Source organism: Centroberyx gerrardi, chromosome 2 (genome assembly GCF_048128805.1).
Source record: "Centroberyx gerrardi isolate f3 chromosome 2, fCenGer3.hap1.cur.20231027, whole genome shotgun sequence".
Lineage (NCBI taxonomy): Eukaryota > Metazoa > Chordata > Actinopteri > Beryciformes > Berycidae > Centroberyx > Centroberyx gerrardi.
In genome coordinates this window covers 21,894,318-21,914,206 of record NC_135998.1, presented here as the reverse complement: position 1 = coordinate 21,914,206, position 19,889 = coordinate 21,894,318, and the positions used below count along the sequence as shown (strand labels likewise).

The 19,889-nt window shown below is 42.2% G+C and overlaps 1 protein-coding gene across 6 annotated transcripts; it reads right to left on the bottom strand.

Annotated features, from left to right (window-relative positions):
• Positions 1-209: 209 nt before the first annotated feature.
• Positions 210-15,694, bottom strand: hnrpkl (heterogeneous nuclear ribonucleoprotein K, like). Of its 6 annotated transcripts, none has more exons than XM_071894925.2 (16): positions 15,602-15,694; positions 14,532-14,641; positions 13,324-13,421; positions 13,159-13,215; positions 12,090-12,133; positions 10,687-10,759; positions 8,347-8,460; positions 7,831-7,959; positions 7,330-7,640; positions 7,127-7,180; positions 6,738-6,777; positions 3,975-3,990; positions 3,735-3,767; positions 3,516-3,583; positions 3,224-3,393; positions 210-1,303 (listed from the first exon to the last, which is right to left on the bottom strand). In XM_071894925.2, the coding sequence occupies exons 2-16, from the start codon at positions 14,590-14,592 to the stop codon at positions 1,273-1,275; spliced, it is 1,299 nt and encodes a 432-aa protein (XP_071751026.2). In that variant the 5' UTR covers positions 14,593-14,641; positions 15,602-15,694; the 3' UTR covers positions 210-1,272. The 6 variants fall into 6 exon arrangements, with proteins under 6 accessions (XP_071751026.2, XP_078144752.1, XP_078144747.1 ...); XM_078288626.1 differs by having other exon boundaries at positions 14,532-14,638; positions 15,602-15,662; XM_078288621.1 differs by lacking the exon at positions 15,602-15,694 and adding an exon at positions 15,308-15,550.
• Positions 15,695-19,889: the final 4,195 nt, after the last annotated feature.

Here is a 19,889-nt window from a genome sequence, read left to right as displayed (position 1 = left end):
AGATTTTAGCCTGTAATTTGAATTGAGTATGTGCAACATAAACACACAAGAAGAATATAATATAGATGCATTACACTTAACACACTGGTGCAGCAAGATGTCTTCCAAGCGTTTGCTTAAGTCCAAGGAAAACATAATATATTCCTATGGGCATAATAGAGAAAATATTCCTCATATTTTTCCTCTAATAAAGTGCAGCACACGCCGAGTGAAATGTGGCACAGACTTTATTTACTCAACACTTGCAGCAGGTACTACAGACATCAGAGATAGAGATATAGATATGACCAGACAGGACATACCACTCATGGACTCACAAAGCTGTACGCCCCTCACATCAAACAGCATCTTAAAGAGATCCCACTGAAAATGTTAAAAATGCTTACAAACTGACTGAACAAAATTAAAAACACTTATGCAAGAATAAATGGATCCGACAGATCAATTATTAAGGATGCATTACAGCAAGTCCGTCCCGATGAGCGGCAGAAAGGAAATCAGAAACACACAGAGAAAAAAAAAATACTACCAAACCTCTTTTGGCCCGTGTCCTTCCAACAAGTTAGAATAAATCTGGGCCAATCTTAGCACTCTTGAAATTACTGTATATATATGTATATATATACACACACATATAAACGTTTTTATACAGCTCCTTGTCTTTCAATGAAAAACACAAATTCTTAAAAAAAATTCTTAGTTTTTCCTACATCACACTGGCACATTTCTCCAAACTAAAGCCCATGCTTTCAAAAAAGCAGTTCATGTTACAGTGGAACTGGGATGTTATGCAAAATTAAAGTTCACTTAAATGGCTTTTTATTTTTACCGTTTTGAGACCATGCATCTTCGTTTTGGAGAATGTGCTAAAGCATTTTGAGAAAAACTAAAAATAATATAATGTTCCTTACAAAACAAGATTACATTCTGCATGCTGTACTGAAAGGGGGGGGAGATGGGGGTCGGGGGCGGCTCACAAGACCGAAAGTTATCACACAGATGAGTTTACTTCAATTACAGTACAAGAATCAGAAAAAAAAAAAAAATAATAAAAAGAACACCAGCACAGAAAAAAAGGTTATCGACTCCTTGTTTGACAGCTTAAGATTCTTTTTCTTTTTTAAAACTCCTCTAAATAAAATATGTAATATATCATGATGGTTTGTGTGGTAGTTTGGGGGGGCGGGGGCATCTACTCAAAGCAGAGGAATGTAGGCTCTGAATAGAAGGAGCAATCGGTTATGGCAGCATGGCTTCACTCTTCTTCCCTCTCTAGAAGAACCGACCGGAGTACTGCTTCACACTGAAACAACACGAGAAAGAGGAAAACGTTAGGAGACTTGGGTTTAGAATGAAAGTGGGGATCTAATGAGGCAAAGCTGGGACTGTTCTCACATATCGATGGACCATGATCTGGTCTGGGGCTGTGAATTAGTACTGGATCTTGAACAAGATGAAGGGACTGGTACGAAACGTGGAGGCCCGTGTTTATTTATTTTTTGTTATTTATTTTAAATCAAACTGCCTTTGTAAGCCATCTTTTCACTACCTATAGCAGATAGCAGCTGTCAAGGTAGAATTCAACAATAAATACAACAACAAAACAACAATAAAAACAAAAACAATAAAAAAATTAAAGTGTGTTTTGGTCTAATTGGTCAGCTTTGGAAGATTTGCTAAATTTCAAGACCATCAATTCTTAAGTGTAAGTGCAAATTTTATCACAAAATGAAACTATTGCTTTACTAGGTTTTCTAAAAGTCAAGTTGATTTTATGCATTTTTGATGCACATTTCATTATGCCTTGTAGTTTACATATAGCTTATCTTGCAGCCACAACAGCACTTATGAATGCATTAGATTACTTTACAACTGCAGAGATTTCACATAGGAAGTGGAGATTGTTTAACATTCCATGCGGGTCATGGAATGTTGTCTGTATGGACTCGGGTAGTCCATACAGACTAGGTAACTTACACCATTATAATGGAGATTAAACAATTTAGCACTATGAATGAAGCATAACATGAAATCATGTAAGAGCTGGGCCTACAGCCAGCATGGGAAATTAACACCAGCCACACAATGGTAAAGTAAGGAAATTAGCTTACAGCTATATCTGGCACAATATATTTATTGAGCATTGTCCCTGTCAAATAAACAAATTAAAAAATAAATTAAAAAAAAGTTTGTCTGTGGCTGGTAGGTTTGTCTACTCTATCAGTGACTTAGGCCAAACCCTCATATGAAGGTCCCATTTTAAAAAGCCAGTTTGCTGGTAAAACAGTTAAAGTGCCTGGATGGTTAGTGCACCAGCCCACTTTTACTGGCAGAAAAGTTTGCTTCCTTCCCTGCCAATACATTTTAGTGGCTGCTCCTAAATTTTTGCTGATGTTCCTATTTTCCTGTGGTTGGGAGCACCAGTGCTACCAAGTAAAAAATTAATTCTGAGGCTTTGGCTGGATGTGCCAGTAGTTCATGTAGAGAGCAGAACTTGCGCTGTCTATTGCTCCCAAATATATTATTTATTTTCTATCAGGACACAGCGATGCTTCAAGCTGTCGCCGACTCTGAGTCAGGCTCACAGAAAGTATCAGTCGGGTTCAGGTGTTCTCTTGTGTTTAGCTTCTTGGCTACACCCATAGGTGTGGCCATGTAAGTTAGCCAATAGAAATAATGCTTCAAGGTTTTCTTACACAGAAAATTATTTTGCAATCATCTATTAAGTTACACAAGAGACATATTCAAATAACACAACACACATGTACATAAAGTTAAAAATAGTTACTCAGATAGAAGAATATAGGAATCTACCATCCTTAAAGGTTAGTCTATTACAGAATACTGGTTTCTGTTACCAAGAAATGGGTAAAAACAATATCTTCAGTTTATCTCCAATATCTGATCTCTTGTTCTGATCATTGTGTTTAATAAAGTAGATCAGAAAAAAGGAGCCTTGAACTCCCAACAGTGTCATATGATTCTTTCGAAGTTACAAAATGCCCAGAATAGACACTGTGCGAGTTCTACTCTCTGCATGAACCGTTTTCCAACTCAGCAACTAGGAAATGTAAGTGTGTGTGTGTGTGTGTGTGTGTGTGTGTGTGTGTGTGTGTGTGTATCCACTTCACTTAGTGTTGGATGTGCAAATAGGCCAGCAGAGAAGAGAAAACTACGCCAATATGAATATTAGCAGCTTTTGTAAAATCACGGGAGCACATGCCTGTTCTGCAGCAGGTACTGGGCGTTCTGGATCTGGTCCTGTGTTCCTGTGATGGTGATGATGCGGTCCTCAGAGCCCTCTAGTGGCTCGTCGATCTTGATGGATGCCCCGGACTCATGGCGGATCTGCTTGATCCTTTGGCCGCCCTTACCGATGATGGAGCCAGCCAGCTGCAAAACAGCCAGAGGGGCAAATGGATTTAGTAAGTAAAGTAAGTAAAAAATCTGTTTTCTCTGTCCCTCTTTTGCTGCTCAAGTCATGTATTTTGAGTGTAAATAGATGTCTTACTAACATCTTTAGGGATGGTGACTTGTGTTGTGATGACCGGGCCTCCTATATCACTGTAAGAGCCTCTGCCACCTAGGAGAAGGAGAACGAGAGAGAGGGGTAGAAGGGGCACATTTAACATGAATTTGCCTTTTACAAAAGAATGTAATTCACAAAACAACATGAAACAAACACTGAGTTAAAGAAAGAGACACTGGGACAATAATGACCCATCCACACTCACCGGACTGAAAGTGGTCCCAGGAGGAATTGTTGTCTTTGAACACATTGGAGAGGAAACAAGAAAGTGAAGAATAAAGACACACCACAGTGAGATTGACAAGAGATAGCGTGACAATGCTCAGGTGAGAAGAATACGGCCAGAGTCACCTGGACATAGAAGTTACTCTGCCCCCAAATGCTCTGGGAAACACACATATTTACTGTAGATCCATGCAGAAATTAGTTAAATATTAACACTCACCATATCCTCCTCCACTCTGCATTTCAGGACCCATGACAAAAGAAAACAAAAGATCAGATGTAAAAATATGCATTGAGCACAACAACTAATCATTTTTGTAATGTCACAATATTGACAATATGCAATTAGAATTTTTTTTTGTTATCTGCACAGTGATGAAACATATTCTCAGTATTTAGTATTGGTTACCCGTTTGCCTTCAGAACAGCCTGAATTCTTTGAGGTGTAGATTCAACAAGGTACTAGTAGTACTAGGTATTTTTCAGTTTTCATATTCATGTTGCAAACATCCTATTCCACCTCATCCCAAAACTGCACTACTGGTTTGAGATCTGGGAACTGGGTAGTAAAATAAATTCATTGTCATGTTACTGTAACCATCCTGGGACGATGCGCACTTTGTGAAAATGATGCATTATCCTGCTGGAAGTATCCGTTTGACAAGGGGTAGATTGGCCATGAAGGGATGCACATGGTCAGCAACAATGTTTAGTACTGGTAATAAGGGCCCCAATGTGTGCCAAGAAGACATTCCCCACACCAGAACCACCAGCCTGGACAATGGACACCAGGCAGGATGGATCCATGGATTCATGCTGTTAAGCCAAATTCTGACCGTGCCATCAGCATGTCAACAAATAAAAAACCTGATTCTCCAGACCAGGTAAAAATTTTTCCCACTCTCCAATTGTCTAATTTTGGTGATCACATGCCCACTATAGCCTAAGCCAAGAACAAGAAGATGAGATTGATGGGAAACGTGGAGGCCCAAGCAATTCTGCACGACTTTTGCTGAGTTCTTTGTCACTTTATTTGAACACCAACTTTTCTAGAATCTAAAAACAAGTAAAGACAGAGACAGGGTGATGGATATTAAATGATCTTGGATCACCTGACTTAATAGGGGACCACTTTACTTTAAAAAGGGAAAAAACTTTAAGATCCCTTTGAATGTCCTCAGTTTCCAATGATTTTGAGAGTATATACGTCAGTGGCTTGATAATTGGAGGACACACCTTCATCAACTGATTTCATCATGACCTGCTGCTGAATTTCTCATCCTGGCAATTATATCCATGACCCCCCTCTCAGGAGATGGATCAAACCTCATTAATGAAGGCTAGCTTCCCATTCATGATATCTGAGAGAAAGCCATTAGTATGATTATTCTTCAGAGAGGGATAAGCAAACATTGACAAAATACATACTGGATTCACAGTCCAGACAGACACCAAAACCTGACATTTATCATTTTTGTTTTAGGGAGTTGAACATTTTTCCTGAAACCAAGTTTCTGAGAGTCACAAATGCAAATTCATAATTAATGGAAGATAAGTAATGCAAAAGATGATTTTGGTATTTAGCCTGACTTCGAATGTTAAGATGAAAGGTTGCGAAGAGGATTATTGACTGATGAGACATCTTAAGAAATAGGTTATTAAACCATTTCGCAAGTAGTCACAAGTGGCTGACTCTGAGTGATTGAGATTTTTATGTTTGAGATTTTTCCAAACAAAAAGACTGAAAACCAGTTGGTCTGAGATTTTTTTTCCTATAATCATGGTTAATAGTCCTAATTTCACCAAGGCAACACCGATGATTTATTTACAAAGCAAACAGCAACAGCAAATCGATTACATGAACCCATTTACACTGGCTTATTAGAGAAATCACGTTACTTCAAACAATGTAAATGTAATCAAAATATTGCATTAAGCCAATTACTTCCAGTAATCAGAGTATTGGTGTGGATGTAAACTCACTGTTATATGGAAATTTGCTATTAGCTTGACCTAAAAGAAAACCTGTGAGTGTGTAAGCAGTTATGAACTGGTTATGGTTAGGTCCATGGTTAGAAGTGAAAGTATTTCTGACATTTCTGGCTTTCTCAAACACAGAACGCTTGCCCTTACAGGGGGATGAAACCTAAACTCACTTTTTTCAGCTGTTACTCAATATTCAGGGCAATTTTATGATGCAATACATCCATCTTTGTTGTAATCTTGACAATACATCACATAATGTTGTCTTCCTGGATCTCATGTGCAAATCTTGTTTTTTTGACACCAACTAGCAGTAGTAAAAATATTCTTGAAATGATGTGTTAGTAGGTATTCCACATTCATCTGTCATCAAGTTACCAAACCTAGCTCCCCCTCTCCTGCCATGCATGAGCTCAAGTGCATAAGGGGGCATGACTCCACACCGTCTCACTCTCACACACACACACACACACACACACACACACACACAATCCTATCGCCACCCACAACTTTGTATTTTTCAATTTGGTGAGTGGGTGGAGATAGGCATTTTCTCTCTGCTTCATCACCCTTTAAATATCAGGAATTTGACTACTGTTATTTTTTATTTACACAAATGTATTCTTTGCTTGGTTCCTCATTGAAACAATTTGCTTGCAGGTAAGACCTGAAAGGAACCTGTGCAGGAATTGCTTTGGTTTCAACTTAAGTTCATTTGCTAGCCCGGTGCATCTCTGGACTACGTACTCAGCTGCTCTATGGTAACCAAGGAGACAACTGTTGCCAGGCAACAACAGGCCTAGGCCAGTGTGCATACCCGGTGAAAAGCGCCACAGTGTCCAAGCCACTGTGTTTCTACTACACTAGAAAAACAATTCCAATCACTTCTTTTGAAACATACACACAATTCACAAACAAAACAGCTACAACTCACAACTAAGCAGCTACAAACATGCTGCCTGGCATTATGGCAGCACCTGTACATACAGATGGCACTCACCATGCTATCGTAACGGTCTCCTGGTCGGCCTCGTCTGTCGCTGTAGACAGAAGAAAATATGCATTAAGTTAGTTTGCCTACTCAAAGTTTTTTTTTTTTATTTAACCTTTATTTAACCAGGCAAGTCATTAAGAACAAATTCTTATTTACAATGGCGACCTGGCAAAGGAAGCCTCAATAACACTATCTGCCCTTCAAGCATGTCAGTGCTGTTAGGCTGCCATTTGGAGAGATGAGTGTGAAAGGACAAGCGGACTCAACAGATGACCAGTGACCAGACTCTGAATCAGGGCTTCAACATTGCTACTGAGCAATGTTTCACTGGCATCTATCATTCTGCTTTTTAAAGAGACCAAATTACAATCCTACTGGTAAAACTCTGTACTCACTTTGGTCTGTCATCCATGCTGCCGTGATAGCTGCCATGCGAGAACCTGTCTCCCCTGCAAACAATGGCAGACAGGGAAAACAATGTTGAAAAAAAAAATACAATGTACCTGCTACTGTAAACATGGGACAGAAATATGTGGAAAACACAAAAGATGTTATGCCTAAGAGAACCACGCATATAAATAAGTGAGCGCTCCCTCACCCTCCTCTCGGTGGTGGCGGCGGGGGAAGAGGCAGGTTACGTGCTCGACTGCCCCCTCGCCCCCCTCGGCTCAGCGGGGGGGGCGGAGGACCACGACGGGGACTCATGTCATCGTAGTCCCTCCTGGAGGGAGGCATGGGTCTGCTGCCGCGGCCAGGAGGCATCCGCTCAAAGCCTCCGCGCCCACGCATGGGGAAGCCACCGATGGGCCGCCTGCCTCGCTCCTCAAACATCATAGTGAAGCCGCCGTAGTCGTACGTCTCATCATAGAAATTAGGGTCGTAGGGCTGGGCACGACCTTTGATTGGGGCCTGCAGATTTAAAAAGAAAATTTTCAACTGAGACTGTGAAAGACTGTTGACCCGAGCCAAATGACACATCAAAATGTTAATCCTCTTAACATCCAAGTGCCATAACTATCATCACATCTGCAAGACACAAAACAGATCGCTGTCTGAAGTATGTGAAGGCTTTCAACAGATCTCAGTGCTGTAATCTTACCTCTGACACCAGCTCCAGGATAACTTTTATGCACTCAATGACACGCTCTGGCTTGCCTCCCACCAAGACGACTCTGTCGGTGGAGTGGGGACAGCACTCCTGAAATAACTTGATGGTGGTCTGGGTGTTCTAGTGCACAGAGACAGGAATACATTGCCAGAATAGGGGAAACGACAATTTTCAATTCCACAGTATGTAATGTAAACCCTCTTTTTAAAAAGGTCAGTACAAAAATAAAACTAAAATATTGTGAAATGCAGACCCAATTATGGAATATTTAGGATCTAGTGATGCACAGAGTAACAATAGTGGGAAAATGTACCATGTGTCCAATCTGAGAAAAACAAAATCTATATTGTAATGTTTCACACCATATTTATAAAATTCTATTCTATTCTATAAAATTCACATTCACAAAATACTTGTAAGGATTACTGTCCTAATCATTCATCTACAGGCCAACTGACAGTCCAGAGCATCATGGTGAGGCACCTGCTAATCTGGACCCCGTCTTACCTCTCTCAGCTCCTTTATCTTGGCACCTTTCACCCCGATGATGCCCCCTGCCAAGCTCTGATGGATCAGCAGGCGCAGCTCACAGTCAAAATCAATCCCATTGTAATGCTGGTACTAAAGAAAAAGAAAGATGGAGATCAGTCAGGTCAATAGAGCCTTTAACTCTTCCCTTCACTATTATAAACAACTACACGCACAGGGTTAAGTTTGTGTTTGCAGTTGAGGATGTTCATACAGAGATTATCTAGGCCACCGCACTTCACCAACGACCCCTAAAATATACAGGGGGTGGACAAAATAACAGAAACACCACATAAAAAGGACTTTAATCATAAAGTAACTAAATCACTACAAAGGTGAGGCGAGTCATATTAAGTTGAACGCAAATCAGCAGTATGTGCCAGCTTTAAACAATGTCTGACAATCAACACTTTTATGAGTTGTCAAAGCAGCATGAGGCAATTAACAATGTTCCAAAGATGCCAAATAGTTGATGCCCCGATTGCAGGTGCATCAGTCATAAAATTGCTAAATTATTAGGGCTGGCCCAAACTATTCGACAATTCTGAATTCAGTGCCCCCATGGCGGACCATGGGGGCACATTAAGTTTGATCAAACATCTGAAATCTGTAAGTATTGGTGAAGAAAAATCTGCTAGGCATTAGGCTAGGCCTACAGGCGTTTGGTCAATAAATGATTGTTTCAAAACTAAGCTGCATTTTCATTGCAGTGTTTCAAAAATACTTTTTAGATTTTTGGGGGGAGGGGCATTTTTACCTTTATTTGATAGTTCAAAATAGAGTTAGACAGGAAAGATTGGGAGAGAAAGGGGATGGAACGAGACAAAGGTCCCGGGCTGGATTCTAACCCAGGACATCTCGTCCACATGGCGTGTGCCTTAGACCACTGATCAATCAGGACCAGTCATTTCAACTTTTCAATCAACATCAAAATAAAGAGGATTGTAAACGAGTGCTGCGGCAGCACATTCATTCATGTGGGTCGTCTGTCACCTGCAACATTATCGATACAAAGTCTCCACTCACTGGATGCACTTTGAACTGCAATAATTAACCTGCGCTTCTGGCTTTGAGGATTCAGTTGCAATGCCTAGTTAAGAAACTTTTTTTTTTTAAATATTATTTTGAAGAAGTAGGCCTATTATTGACAACGAGTGTTCGTTCAGAAATCCCAACGAAGCCTGTAAAACGGCAATCAGGGCAGCCCTATAAGTTGGCAAGAACACGACAAATCACGACAATCACAAAATCACGATATCATATGTCAAACTGCATCAGCAAAGAGGAAGAGTGGTCGCCAAGTCGAAGCTCACCGACAGGACAGAGACTTAACAGAATAGTTGCTAAACAACACAAAACTACAGCCTCAAAAATTGCCACAGGATTGAATCACCACCTCTGTGACTTGTTTGACAAAAGCTGTACATCATGAGCTTCACAAAGCTGGTATTTATGGCGCAGCTGCCATTCGGTAACTGTTTGTAACCAAGGTCAAAGCAGTAAGACGCATAACCTGGTCTAAGGAGCATAAAAGCAGGAGCCCTGAGCTACGGAAAAAAGTAACTTTTTCCGACGAGTCATCTTTCGCTTTTTCCCCTTTATCTGAGATGAGTTTAAATTGAAGCATTCCTTCAACCCAGAACGTCTGCCAACTGTTAAATATGGTGGTGGATCTGTAATGGTATGCTCCATCTCATGGGAGTCATTAGGTCTGCTGATTGCTCTGCATGGTCATATAACGGCCAAGGAGGAATGAGGCCATTTTACAGAACCAGGTGTAACTCTGTTCCCTTATGATGCTCCCATATTCAAAGATGACAATGTCACAATACACACTGCTAAACAAATTCAAGAGTGGTTTCACAAACCGCAGGATGAAGCCAAATGCCTTCCATTGCCTCCCTAATCAACAGACCTAAACATCCTTGAACCTTTATGGGACGTTCTGAAGCAGGGTGTTCATTTTTGTTCAGCTCTTTTGTCTGGCAGGCCAACTCTGCCTTCTTTTTTTCCAAGAATACCCCTCCTGGGTAAAAAAAACAAAACAAAAAAAAAGATTCTCCAAAACTCTTCAACAGTGACTTACGCCAAACCAGCATGTGCTTTTGAACTGAGCTGCAAATTCAAATTTCATTTCATTAATTTCAACAGGTAACACATTTCAATAGCCGACATGTCCATTGCTGTGTGTAAAGCAGTCTTTGGATAATTGTTTTCTCTTGACACCCTCTGAGAAGTCATTGATCTCCTCCAGAATTACTGGATGCTGGATTGAACCCTGTTCATGTAAACATAAATTTAACTAACAAGGTGCCTTACCTCCTCTAGAGTAGGGATGATCTTCAGCAGAATCTCTCCAATAGTGTCAATGTTGGCATTCACACTCAGGATCCTGTCAGGAATCATTGTGGCCAAAAGGAAGTCAGGCATAACAAGGAGGAGGACAAAAAGTAGAACACAGAACAAAACTTGATATAAGATCAGTGAGAAGCAGTCCAGCCAACAGTTACAGAAAGACTTACGAAAAGGTTTCAAAATAAAAACCAAGGAAAAATTAGACTGCTGCATACTACGCACATCTTTGACTTTTCCCCAACACTAGACTGATAAAATGAGCAGCTGACATGCACTCACTCTAATCTGATTTTCAACAAAGAAAGAGAAGCCTGAGGAGAATGGGCAGCTTTAGAAGGGCTCAAATTAACGTGGGACTGGCCACACAGAGTTGGGGGAGGCGGGGGGGAGGGGGTGTGAGAGAGAGAGAGATCTTCTATAACCATCCCACCACCAGCAAGTTGGGGAAAAGGAACGAAACAAACTGAAACAATAACTTGCCATGACAATTGCGCCACCAGCACACCTTCTCTTCGTGACAAGGGGTGGGGAGGAGGGGTGGGGGGGGGGGAGGGGGAGGGCTTGGGGCAGGGGGTGAAAAGGAGGGGAGGTGGGCAGTAGAAAAGAGTAAAAGAGCAGAGGGTTGAGGACGGGAGGGGGGGGGGGGGGGGGGGATGCGAGTGGTAACCAACTACTCTGTGGCGCAGGACAGGAGCAGGGGTGGGGGGTTATGAGAGGTTTGGCAGGCAGCTCTGATCTGATGTGGCCTGAGAGAAATTTAACAGAAGAGATGCAGCACAATGAAATAAAGAGACGACAGTAATGAGTGACAGAGTGGGGGCGGAGCCTCCAGACGTGAGCCAGTGCTCTTTCAGAGATCATGGACAGTGATGCTGAAAACAGTGGGGTGGGGAGGGGGGATTGGGGTTGGGGTGGGGGTGGGGGTGGGGGGGGTCGGAGGTAGGGGGCCAGGTGGGCCACAAAGGACAGAGCGAGAAAAAAAGATGTCTGCTTTCCACAAGTTTCATGATAAAATTAAATATCACAGCAAGGAAAGACAACATCCAACAGCTGTGTTCCTACCCATACGGGGGAAAAAAATACTTGGTAGTGGGTTTTGTATGATTCTCTGTATGGGATAATCGACTTGACTTATACTGGAATGACAAAAAGACTAAATTAATGGAGATGCTTAAAATGGACGTGGGGTAAAGAAGACAGAAAAATCAAAAGGAACAATACACGTCTCTTAGAAGTGGGGGAGAGGGTTCGGGGGTAGTATACTATCATGTATATAAAAATGTTAAAATTAAACAGAAGGCAGGTTATCAAAGACATGTGTTTCACTGTTCTAATCAGGCAGTGAGGCAATAACTGGTGGGACATACCGCTCTGGGCCACTGCTGTCTGGGACTGATACACTGGCATTGTACTGCATGGGCCGAGGTGGTGGTGGTGGTGGTGGTTGTGGTGGTTGTGGTGGAGGAGGTTGGCATTGGGCAGGGGCATTCAATCACAAGATGTCAAGTTAGGTGCCCGTTTAAGGAGGGGCACGGTTTATGGGCGGGGCCAACCGGGAGTGTCAGGTGGGCGGGCGTTCAGGGGCGGGCGGAGGTTGGGCCAACGTCAAGGTGGGCAACGCAGGAGGGGCATGTCGATCCAGTACATGGGCAACGGAGGAAGGTGGCCAAAAATAACAAAAGTAAAGGAGAAGGGAAGAGGGGGAGAAGGAATACATTTTTAATTGAATACACGCTATTCTCCAACACTATACTTTGTCCCAAAAGAAAAAAAAATGAGACTTGAAACTGTGTTGAGAGCATAAGAGCAGGACGTCTGAACTGGTCAAAGACAAGCGTTTAACAGCCTGCAGCACTACAGAGATTCGCATCAGTGCAAAGCTTAACAGACTATAGGTACGCTCAGGCTTGAGGCTGAGGGGTTGGTTGTCACATCTGCAAGGCCATAGCTTCAACGCTATGAAGGGTGCTGGAATCAACTAGAAAACCACGAAAGGACATGACTCAAAAGAATCCCCAGGATCTGGCCAACAAGCCCTCCCCTCCTTTCATCCCTATTTCTGTCCACAGGAATCTAAACCATGTCTGTCCACGTGAGCCAACCTATAGATACGTCATTATGGAGAAATGATCTGTGGCTGTGGCGAGTGTCAATTCCTGATGTCAAACAATAAAACACAATTACTGGCAACAAATCTGGGACAGTTTCCGTGGGAATCCAATGAACGGGGCAGGGGGGCGTTCAAATTGAGGTATTAGGTAATTCATTACAAATTAGTTTTAGAGTTTTAGTTTTATCCCTCAGGAATATGAGCATATAGAGCAGCTGTTGGGTCCCTTAAGACCTATGAGGATTCTGCAACAGAGGGGGCATTACCCAACTCAATTTCTTTCCTCAGCTGCAGAAGTACCAGCAGCACTTTATCAGTTTACTCACATCTGTGCGTAGGGCTTTTATGTTCTTGCCACCCTTTCCAATGACGGCACCTGCATTCTGTGGAGAAACAGAGGGGTTTCCTTAGAAATAAGATAACTTGGATGTATGGAAAAGAAACGACAGAATGGGAGGCTGCTGCGGCCCGCTGTGTGCCTGGCGCTTTACTTTGCTCTGGAGCAGCACACGCAGCTCCACCATCTCGTCTGTGTTGCGTGAACGTTTGAAGGCCTGCTCCTCATCCATGTCCTCAGCTGGCCGTTTACCTGAGGGAGCAAGGATTTGGATAAAGTCTAAAAATAACAGGATAGTTTGACAAAGATGGCATGACGCTTATATTAGGAACCATCAACAGGCAATATTTTTTTTAAATGACTAGATGAAACTATATATATATATATATATATATATATATATATATATATATATATATATACATATACACACACACACACATACACTACTATTCAAAAACTTAACTGAGGTAGGCACAACTTAATTGCACGTTATGATACGATGGGGTTGTGCAATCGGTTGTTTTGCATTCTTTTTATTGGTTATGTAGGAATATGTATGTTAAGTTGTAAGTTAACACACAAGTTATTGTTTTTTTCTGGATGACAATGTCTGTATGTACGTACAATTGTCTGATGTGAACGATGTTGTATGTATGGAACTGATGTTTTTATTAAGTGATACAGAGTCCAAGACACATTTCCCCCACTGGGAGAATAAAAGTATATCTTATCTTATCTTATCTTAAAAGTGAAAAAATTGCTAGTCTTAGTATCTGCCCTCACTGGGAATGGAGACCCGATTTAAAATTTTTGTCGATTCCTCCAGAGTGTTTGGAAGAGAATGCATGGAAGGGGCAAAAGCAACCAATGGGGCTCTCTGAAAGGTATCATAATACTAGCTATAGCCACTGAAGGGCTGATAACTAAATGTGAGGGGGTGAGTGTTAGGTTTACAGTATGCTCCACCCTCAGAATGAGTTTTATTCAGGAGCCAACTGTATCCTGGCAGATGTCCAGCCCCTACCATGTACCCTTCCTGGATTAAAACATGGGCAGATCTGCTCAGGGGCCCCAGAACAGCGGTGTCTTGGACAGGAGAAACCCACAACCATCTGACATGCCCACATGTCATGTGGTGCCAGCCAGAAATTTCTTGATCTTTTTTTCCAGAGTGAACTAATGAGCCAGTATATCCACATACTGTAGCTCAGGCTGCACATGACAACATTAGATAGGCTTAGTTAATTTTCTGGGAGTTCTTGCAGGTCCCTTTATGATCCTGACTGGTTGGCACACCCTTCTCAAGAAGACTGATGATAACTATGTGTCTTTCTCAAAACAGGCTGTGCATAATCTTACCATTAGTGTCAGTATTGCTGAATGTGGTCTCTTCTTCCTGCTGCTCGATTTCCGCCTCCATTGTCTTGCACCAGCGGTGGAATGCAAACAGGCTCCTCTCCCTGGATCTGCTAAAAGCAGAGGCAATAATATGAATCAGGATGGCCACATACAAGTGAGGACACATCAGATGAATTATATCTGCTGACTGACAAGTGTGGCTTATGAAGTAAAATCAATAAAATCATAAGTAGAATACTTTAACAGCATGTTATTTTCAAGTGGTAATTTTGTCTCAGATGTATTAATCTAAGAACCTGAGAGGGAATGATGTAACTCGAGCCTCATGCCTCCTTAGTGTATCTAGCCTACATGCACTGTCCACTGTAGTTCACTCCAAAAAATGTCTGCTCCCCTGCAAGCATCAATCATAAGAGGCCTGGCTACCGTAGTGTGGGATGCTGTCAATGCCTACGTTGCTTACGAAATTAGCTGCACCCAACTAGTTGTTCAGCAACACCCACAGTCCCCGCATACTTGGATAACGTTCCCCAAAATATAAAATCACATTTGCATGAGTTTGATCCAGAATAGGCTATTCGTAGGAAAACTCCATGGTGGTTATGCAGCTCATCACGCACTGCATATCGAGCCTTTTCCACACTAGCTCCACTCACTTAGCTTCTGCTAAACCCAAAATAACAACCGGAGGACATGGTGTATGCAGGGGAAAATGACCGATCCGTGCGATAAACACAATGCAGTTCTCACACGTAAAAGGGAAACTTGTTTGTCACCTGATTCGGCTGCCAGTAAACTGAGGTTAGCTTGCAGGTTTGACTAAGTTGACATGATTTAGCTATGCTACCTAATATGCTAAGCTAGCCAGTCGCTCTATTCTTTTTGGTTGCTTCACGAGGCGTGTCTACTGTGTACACGTTGCGACGATGTAACGTTAGAGCTGGGCGATTCAGTTACTCCGTGTCTGTCAGCGGTGAAGTCTGTTTCATACAGCACACAGCTGAAGGTACAGGCTCAATGATGCCACGATATATTCCTAACTACCTAAGACGATACTTGCAAAAACAAACCTGCAGCAAAACCGCGTTCAGTGCCGTCCACTACGATTTCTTCGCCCAGAGACGTTAGCACGTTTGAAGCATGGAGTGAAGCTAGTGGGTGAGTTTGATTTACCGCCCCGGTAGATTGTTTCTAATGCCGTTTTACGTAAGCACGGGCGGTCGGGGCAATAAAAGCCAATCAAAACCGCCGAATGGAGTCAGTGTATCCGTGTGCGGACACAGAACAACTAATCTAACTCACCCATATAGAACGTCCGTCCGCCTTCCCTGATTGGAGAGGACGCACCGAGACTGTGGCTGCTATTGGATAGATCGCCTCTGGACTACAATCAGCACTTCCCAAAAGAGCAGAGAGCCAGCCAGCAGTGACGATTTATTTTGCATTTCATTGAGACGTTTGGGGTTCACAGTACGTGCTTCTGTAACAGGGTCCCCTAACCATTTCATATTAAGGACCCCAAATAGATCCGCATTAGCCCACCGAGCCACATTTAGGTAGACTAAGTACATAATTGTAAAGCTGTCTATTCTGTTGGTGGGGCATAACCACAGTGGGAGTGCCACACATAATAGGGTAGCATGGGTTGGTCTGTCCGTTCGTCAAAAAATGTTCATAAAAAAATAACAATTTGTTGATCCCCAACTGGCATTGACCTGTGTGATACCTCATCGGACTCAAGAGAAAGTTCCCTGTCAATTAGTGATGTAATTTAAGTCCCTCCCTCTTTCCAAATTGGCTGTTTTTCATCGTCCTAGAAATTTGAACAAATTTATGCTGCTTTTCATCATCTATATCTACTGATCCCCAAGTCCCATTAAGATGTTTAATCATTTGATCCTACAGTTGCATTGGCATAAGTGATTGCTGTTGGACAGAGCTTTTCGTTGATTAGATGTAATGTATGCCCCTGCCCTTTTCCTAATTTGCTATTTTTTTAATTGTCTATATCTATTGATAGAAAAATTGCATTGACAGGAGTGATGGCTCATTGGACTCGGGAGTATCCTATTGATTGGTGATGTCATTTAAGTCCTCCCCCTTTCCTGATTGGCTGTTTTCCAGTTGGGTGCCAATTTATGTTCTGAAACATCAGTGACCCCAAACATATACAGCCAAATCAACACTGGGATGCAGTGTCCCACAATCCCAAAATCCAGATGTGCCAAGCTGATACAAACATTTCCAAGATTTGAATCACTGCCAAAGCTGCTTCCAAAAAGTTTGACTCTTACGTACTTATTTAAATGAGAAATTTCTGTATTTCATTTTCAATAAATTTGTAAATCTTTCTAAAAACTGCTTTCACTTTGTCAGTAGGGACTATTTTGTGTAGATAGTTGACAAAAAGTCTCACTTTAATCCAGATTTCATTCCAGCTGCAACACCACAAAATACGGAAAAAGGCAAGGGGATTGAATACTTTCTGAAGGCACCTGAGGGCCGAGTCAACCTAGTAGCTGTCACTATTACCCCATTAAACAATTGCAGGAAGCTTTGTTAACCAGAGAGTGGTTTGAGTGGAAAGTGTTTTTTACTGTGTAAATGGACTGTTTCATTTTATTCATCCAGTTCCTAAGAGCAAAATTCTCTTTTCACCCTCTGGTCTGGCACATGGTCAGCCAGGCTGTGGCGCTCATGGAGCAGGTAGCGCTTAAAGGAGAATACCAGTGTCATTTAGAGCTATGGCCCATTCACTACTGTCTACGTCTAGTTTACATTTCCCCCTATTATTTTGCAATGCATGCTATTTGTAATTAGATTTTTTCACGTTTTTTTTCATTGTTTTTAAAAAACACTACTTCACAGTGTCAAACCTAGCTTGACATTAGCTGCTGACACCACCAGGAATAATGAACAAACACATAGCCTAATTGAGTACTGCACACAACAAAGAGGCAACCTAGATAATTGGCACAAACTTAAAAAAAAAAAAAAACACCAGTATTATCCTTTAAGTCTCTTAAACTAATAAACTAAGTCTCAAGGATACTTGGGCAGGTATCGCCACTGGGGATTGAATCCAGGCCGCTGTGGATGGGGGAGGACCTCACTAACCACTAGGCTCTTCTGCCTCCCCTGTTTTTGTTTCTAAATTGTTTTTAGTCATCAAATGTTAAAGTCCCTACTTCGTTTGCAAAATGTCAGCAATCCCAAAGTAATACAATGCATTTACAAGTGCAGTTTTCCTACTATTGCACATATTGGTTAAAGCAGGGCAGATAACCACTGCTGGCACTTACGCCACACCAAGACAGTTTTTTGTGGTCGCACCAGTGCTCCTAAATTACAACTCCATTTAATTTGTGGGCCCTTTAATTTAAGTCACCGACTATGTTTCTGTGAAACATATTGTGTGAACCGTGAGGGCTATTCTAGTAAGAAGCTAGTAAAAACTTGGTAATTTACTAGTAAAACATTTTGAGTTTTTTTGTTTGTTTGACTTTATCAAAATAGATAAACTGCAATATATTTACATATCATGGCAACATTTATGGAGATCAGAGTAGCTTTAGGGGTGTGTGTGTGTGTGTGTGTGTGTGTGTGTGTGTGTGTGTGTGTGTATGTGTGTGTGTAGGTGTATGTGCCACGCACACACGTGTGCATGCTTGCCTGTACATCTAGAAAATCCACATTGGCTTGCTATGGGACGATGAATCCAAATTGTTGAAGCAGCTATCATCAATGATATTTGCCTATAGTGAATTCAGCATCATTGTACAAACTGTTTTGAACAGAAACAGGTGGGGAAAGGTGGCAGGGAGCGATTTACCTCCCCATATGAATGAGATGACAGCTATAACTACAACAACCACCTGGTTAGAACAAATTATTATCTAAAATAGGCTAGGATGAAGGTAAAACCATTCAAATCAAGATGCATCTCTATTGTTTAGGGGAAAAAGTCTGACTAAAGTTTCTTGAAGTTTCTACAGGACATGGTAAGACGTTTAGTGTGTGCCGAGAGGTCAGTGTTTCCAGGCCGGCTAAATGGTTAATGTGGCCACAGACAGAGTATGAGACCCACAACAAAGGTAGAAAGATTAGAGAGAATGATTAGTTGGTATGTTAGGAAATAGCTCCACGCTGTGTCCCACACTATCTTTGCAGTATATCACTGTAGGGGAAGGGGATCCTTTAATTACCAATATTCTGATGGAGGAATTAAAAAATGCAAATTAAGCAGTGGAACAAGCCAAATATACAGCCATAAGGAAAAACATTGGCTTCTTTAGCAAATGGGCAGAAATGGATCACCAAAGAAGCAGTCCAGCATACATTAATGGCACTGAGACATAGCATTATTGTAGTCTTTGGTTATGGCTCAAGCAAACCTGGTTAGAACAAAGCAACACAAAAAGAGAAAAAATAATTTAAGCTGATTTCATGTGGCCATATTCCCTCAAGGAGGCACTCTGATTCCATCCATCACAGAGAAACCTGTGCAAGAGTTTTAACTGCGTCTATCTAGGAAACCAGTCGGGAGCTAGAATTGTGGCTGGCAGTATTGGACAAATTAGTGCTCTAGTGCTTCCAGGCAAGTTCAAGGCCTGGATTTACCATCTTACTCAGTCTATGAAGTCCTGCTGTCTACTGTTGAGGGCTTTGGGAGGATGCCACTGCCCTCACAGGTGGCTCACTCACCACACAGCCTGAGCGGTATTGCTTTGTATGGGCGAAAGAACATGCAGAACCCGTGTGCCGGGCCACTGTGCAGGAGTGTTTATGTTGTGCCTGCCTAAGACGAATGCGGTCACCCATGCAAGAGAAGCGCCACAGTCTAGGTAATGAGAAAGTGGATAGTACAGGATGTAGATCATCTGGGGCTGCATCACCGCATGCAAGGCTCAAGACAAGTCTGCCACCAACTGGTTCAGGAAGAACGTGGGAGCAGAGGTGGATGAGTTGCATTTCAGCTGGATGACGGAGATGCAGCAGCAAACATGGACAAGATGGGAGCAGAAAATGGACTGTGAGAAAATTTGTAATTCAGCCTACAGTGTCCTCCTGGTCGTACCTCCTCTGCTGGGGCAAGGCTGAGCCAGTATCATGTGCCTCAAGAGAGGGACACTGGAGTACATCCTCAGCTGCTGCCCAAAAGAGGGATGAGAGATGCTGCAACCAGGTGGTGAAGTCTGTAAGTCTGTAACAGGCTGCAAAGGCATCAGTGAAGGCAAACCCACCGCCAGCAACGCAGGTTACTGCTGTCCTCAGAGCGGGGAAGTAGCCACGCCTCCAGCTGAGAATGTCAGCTGGGATTCATGGTACAGCAGAAAAAAAAAATCAAGACCTTTTAAG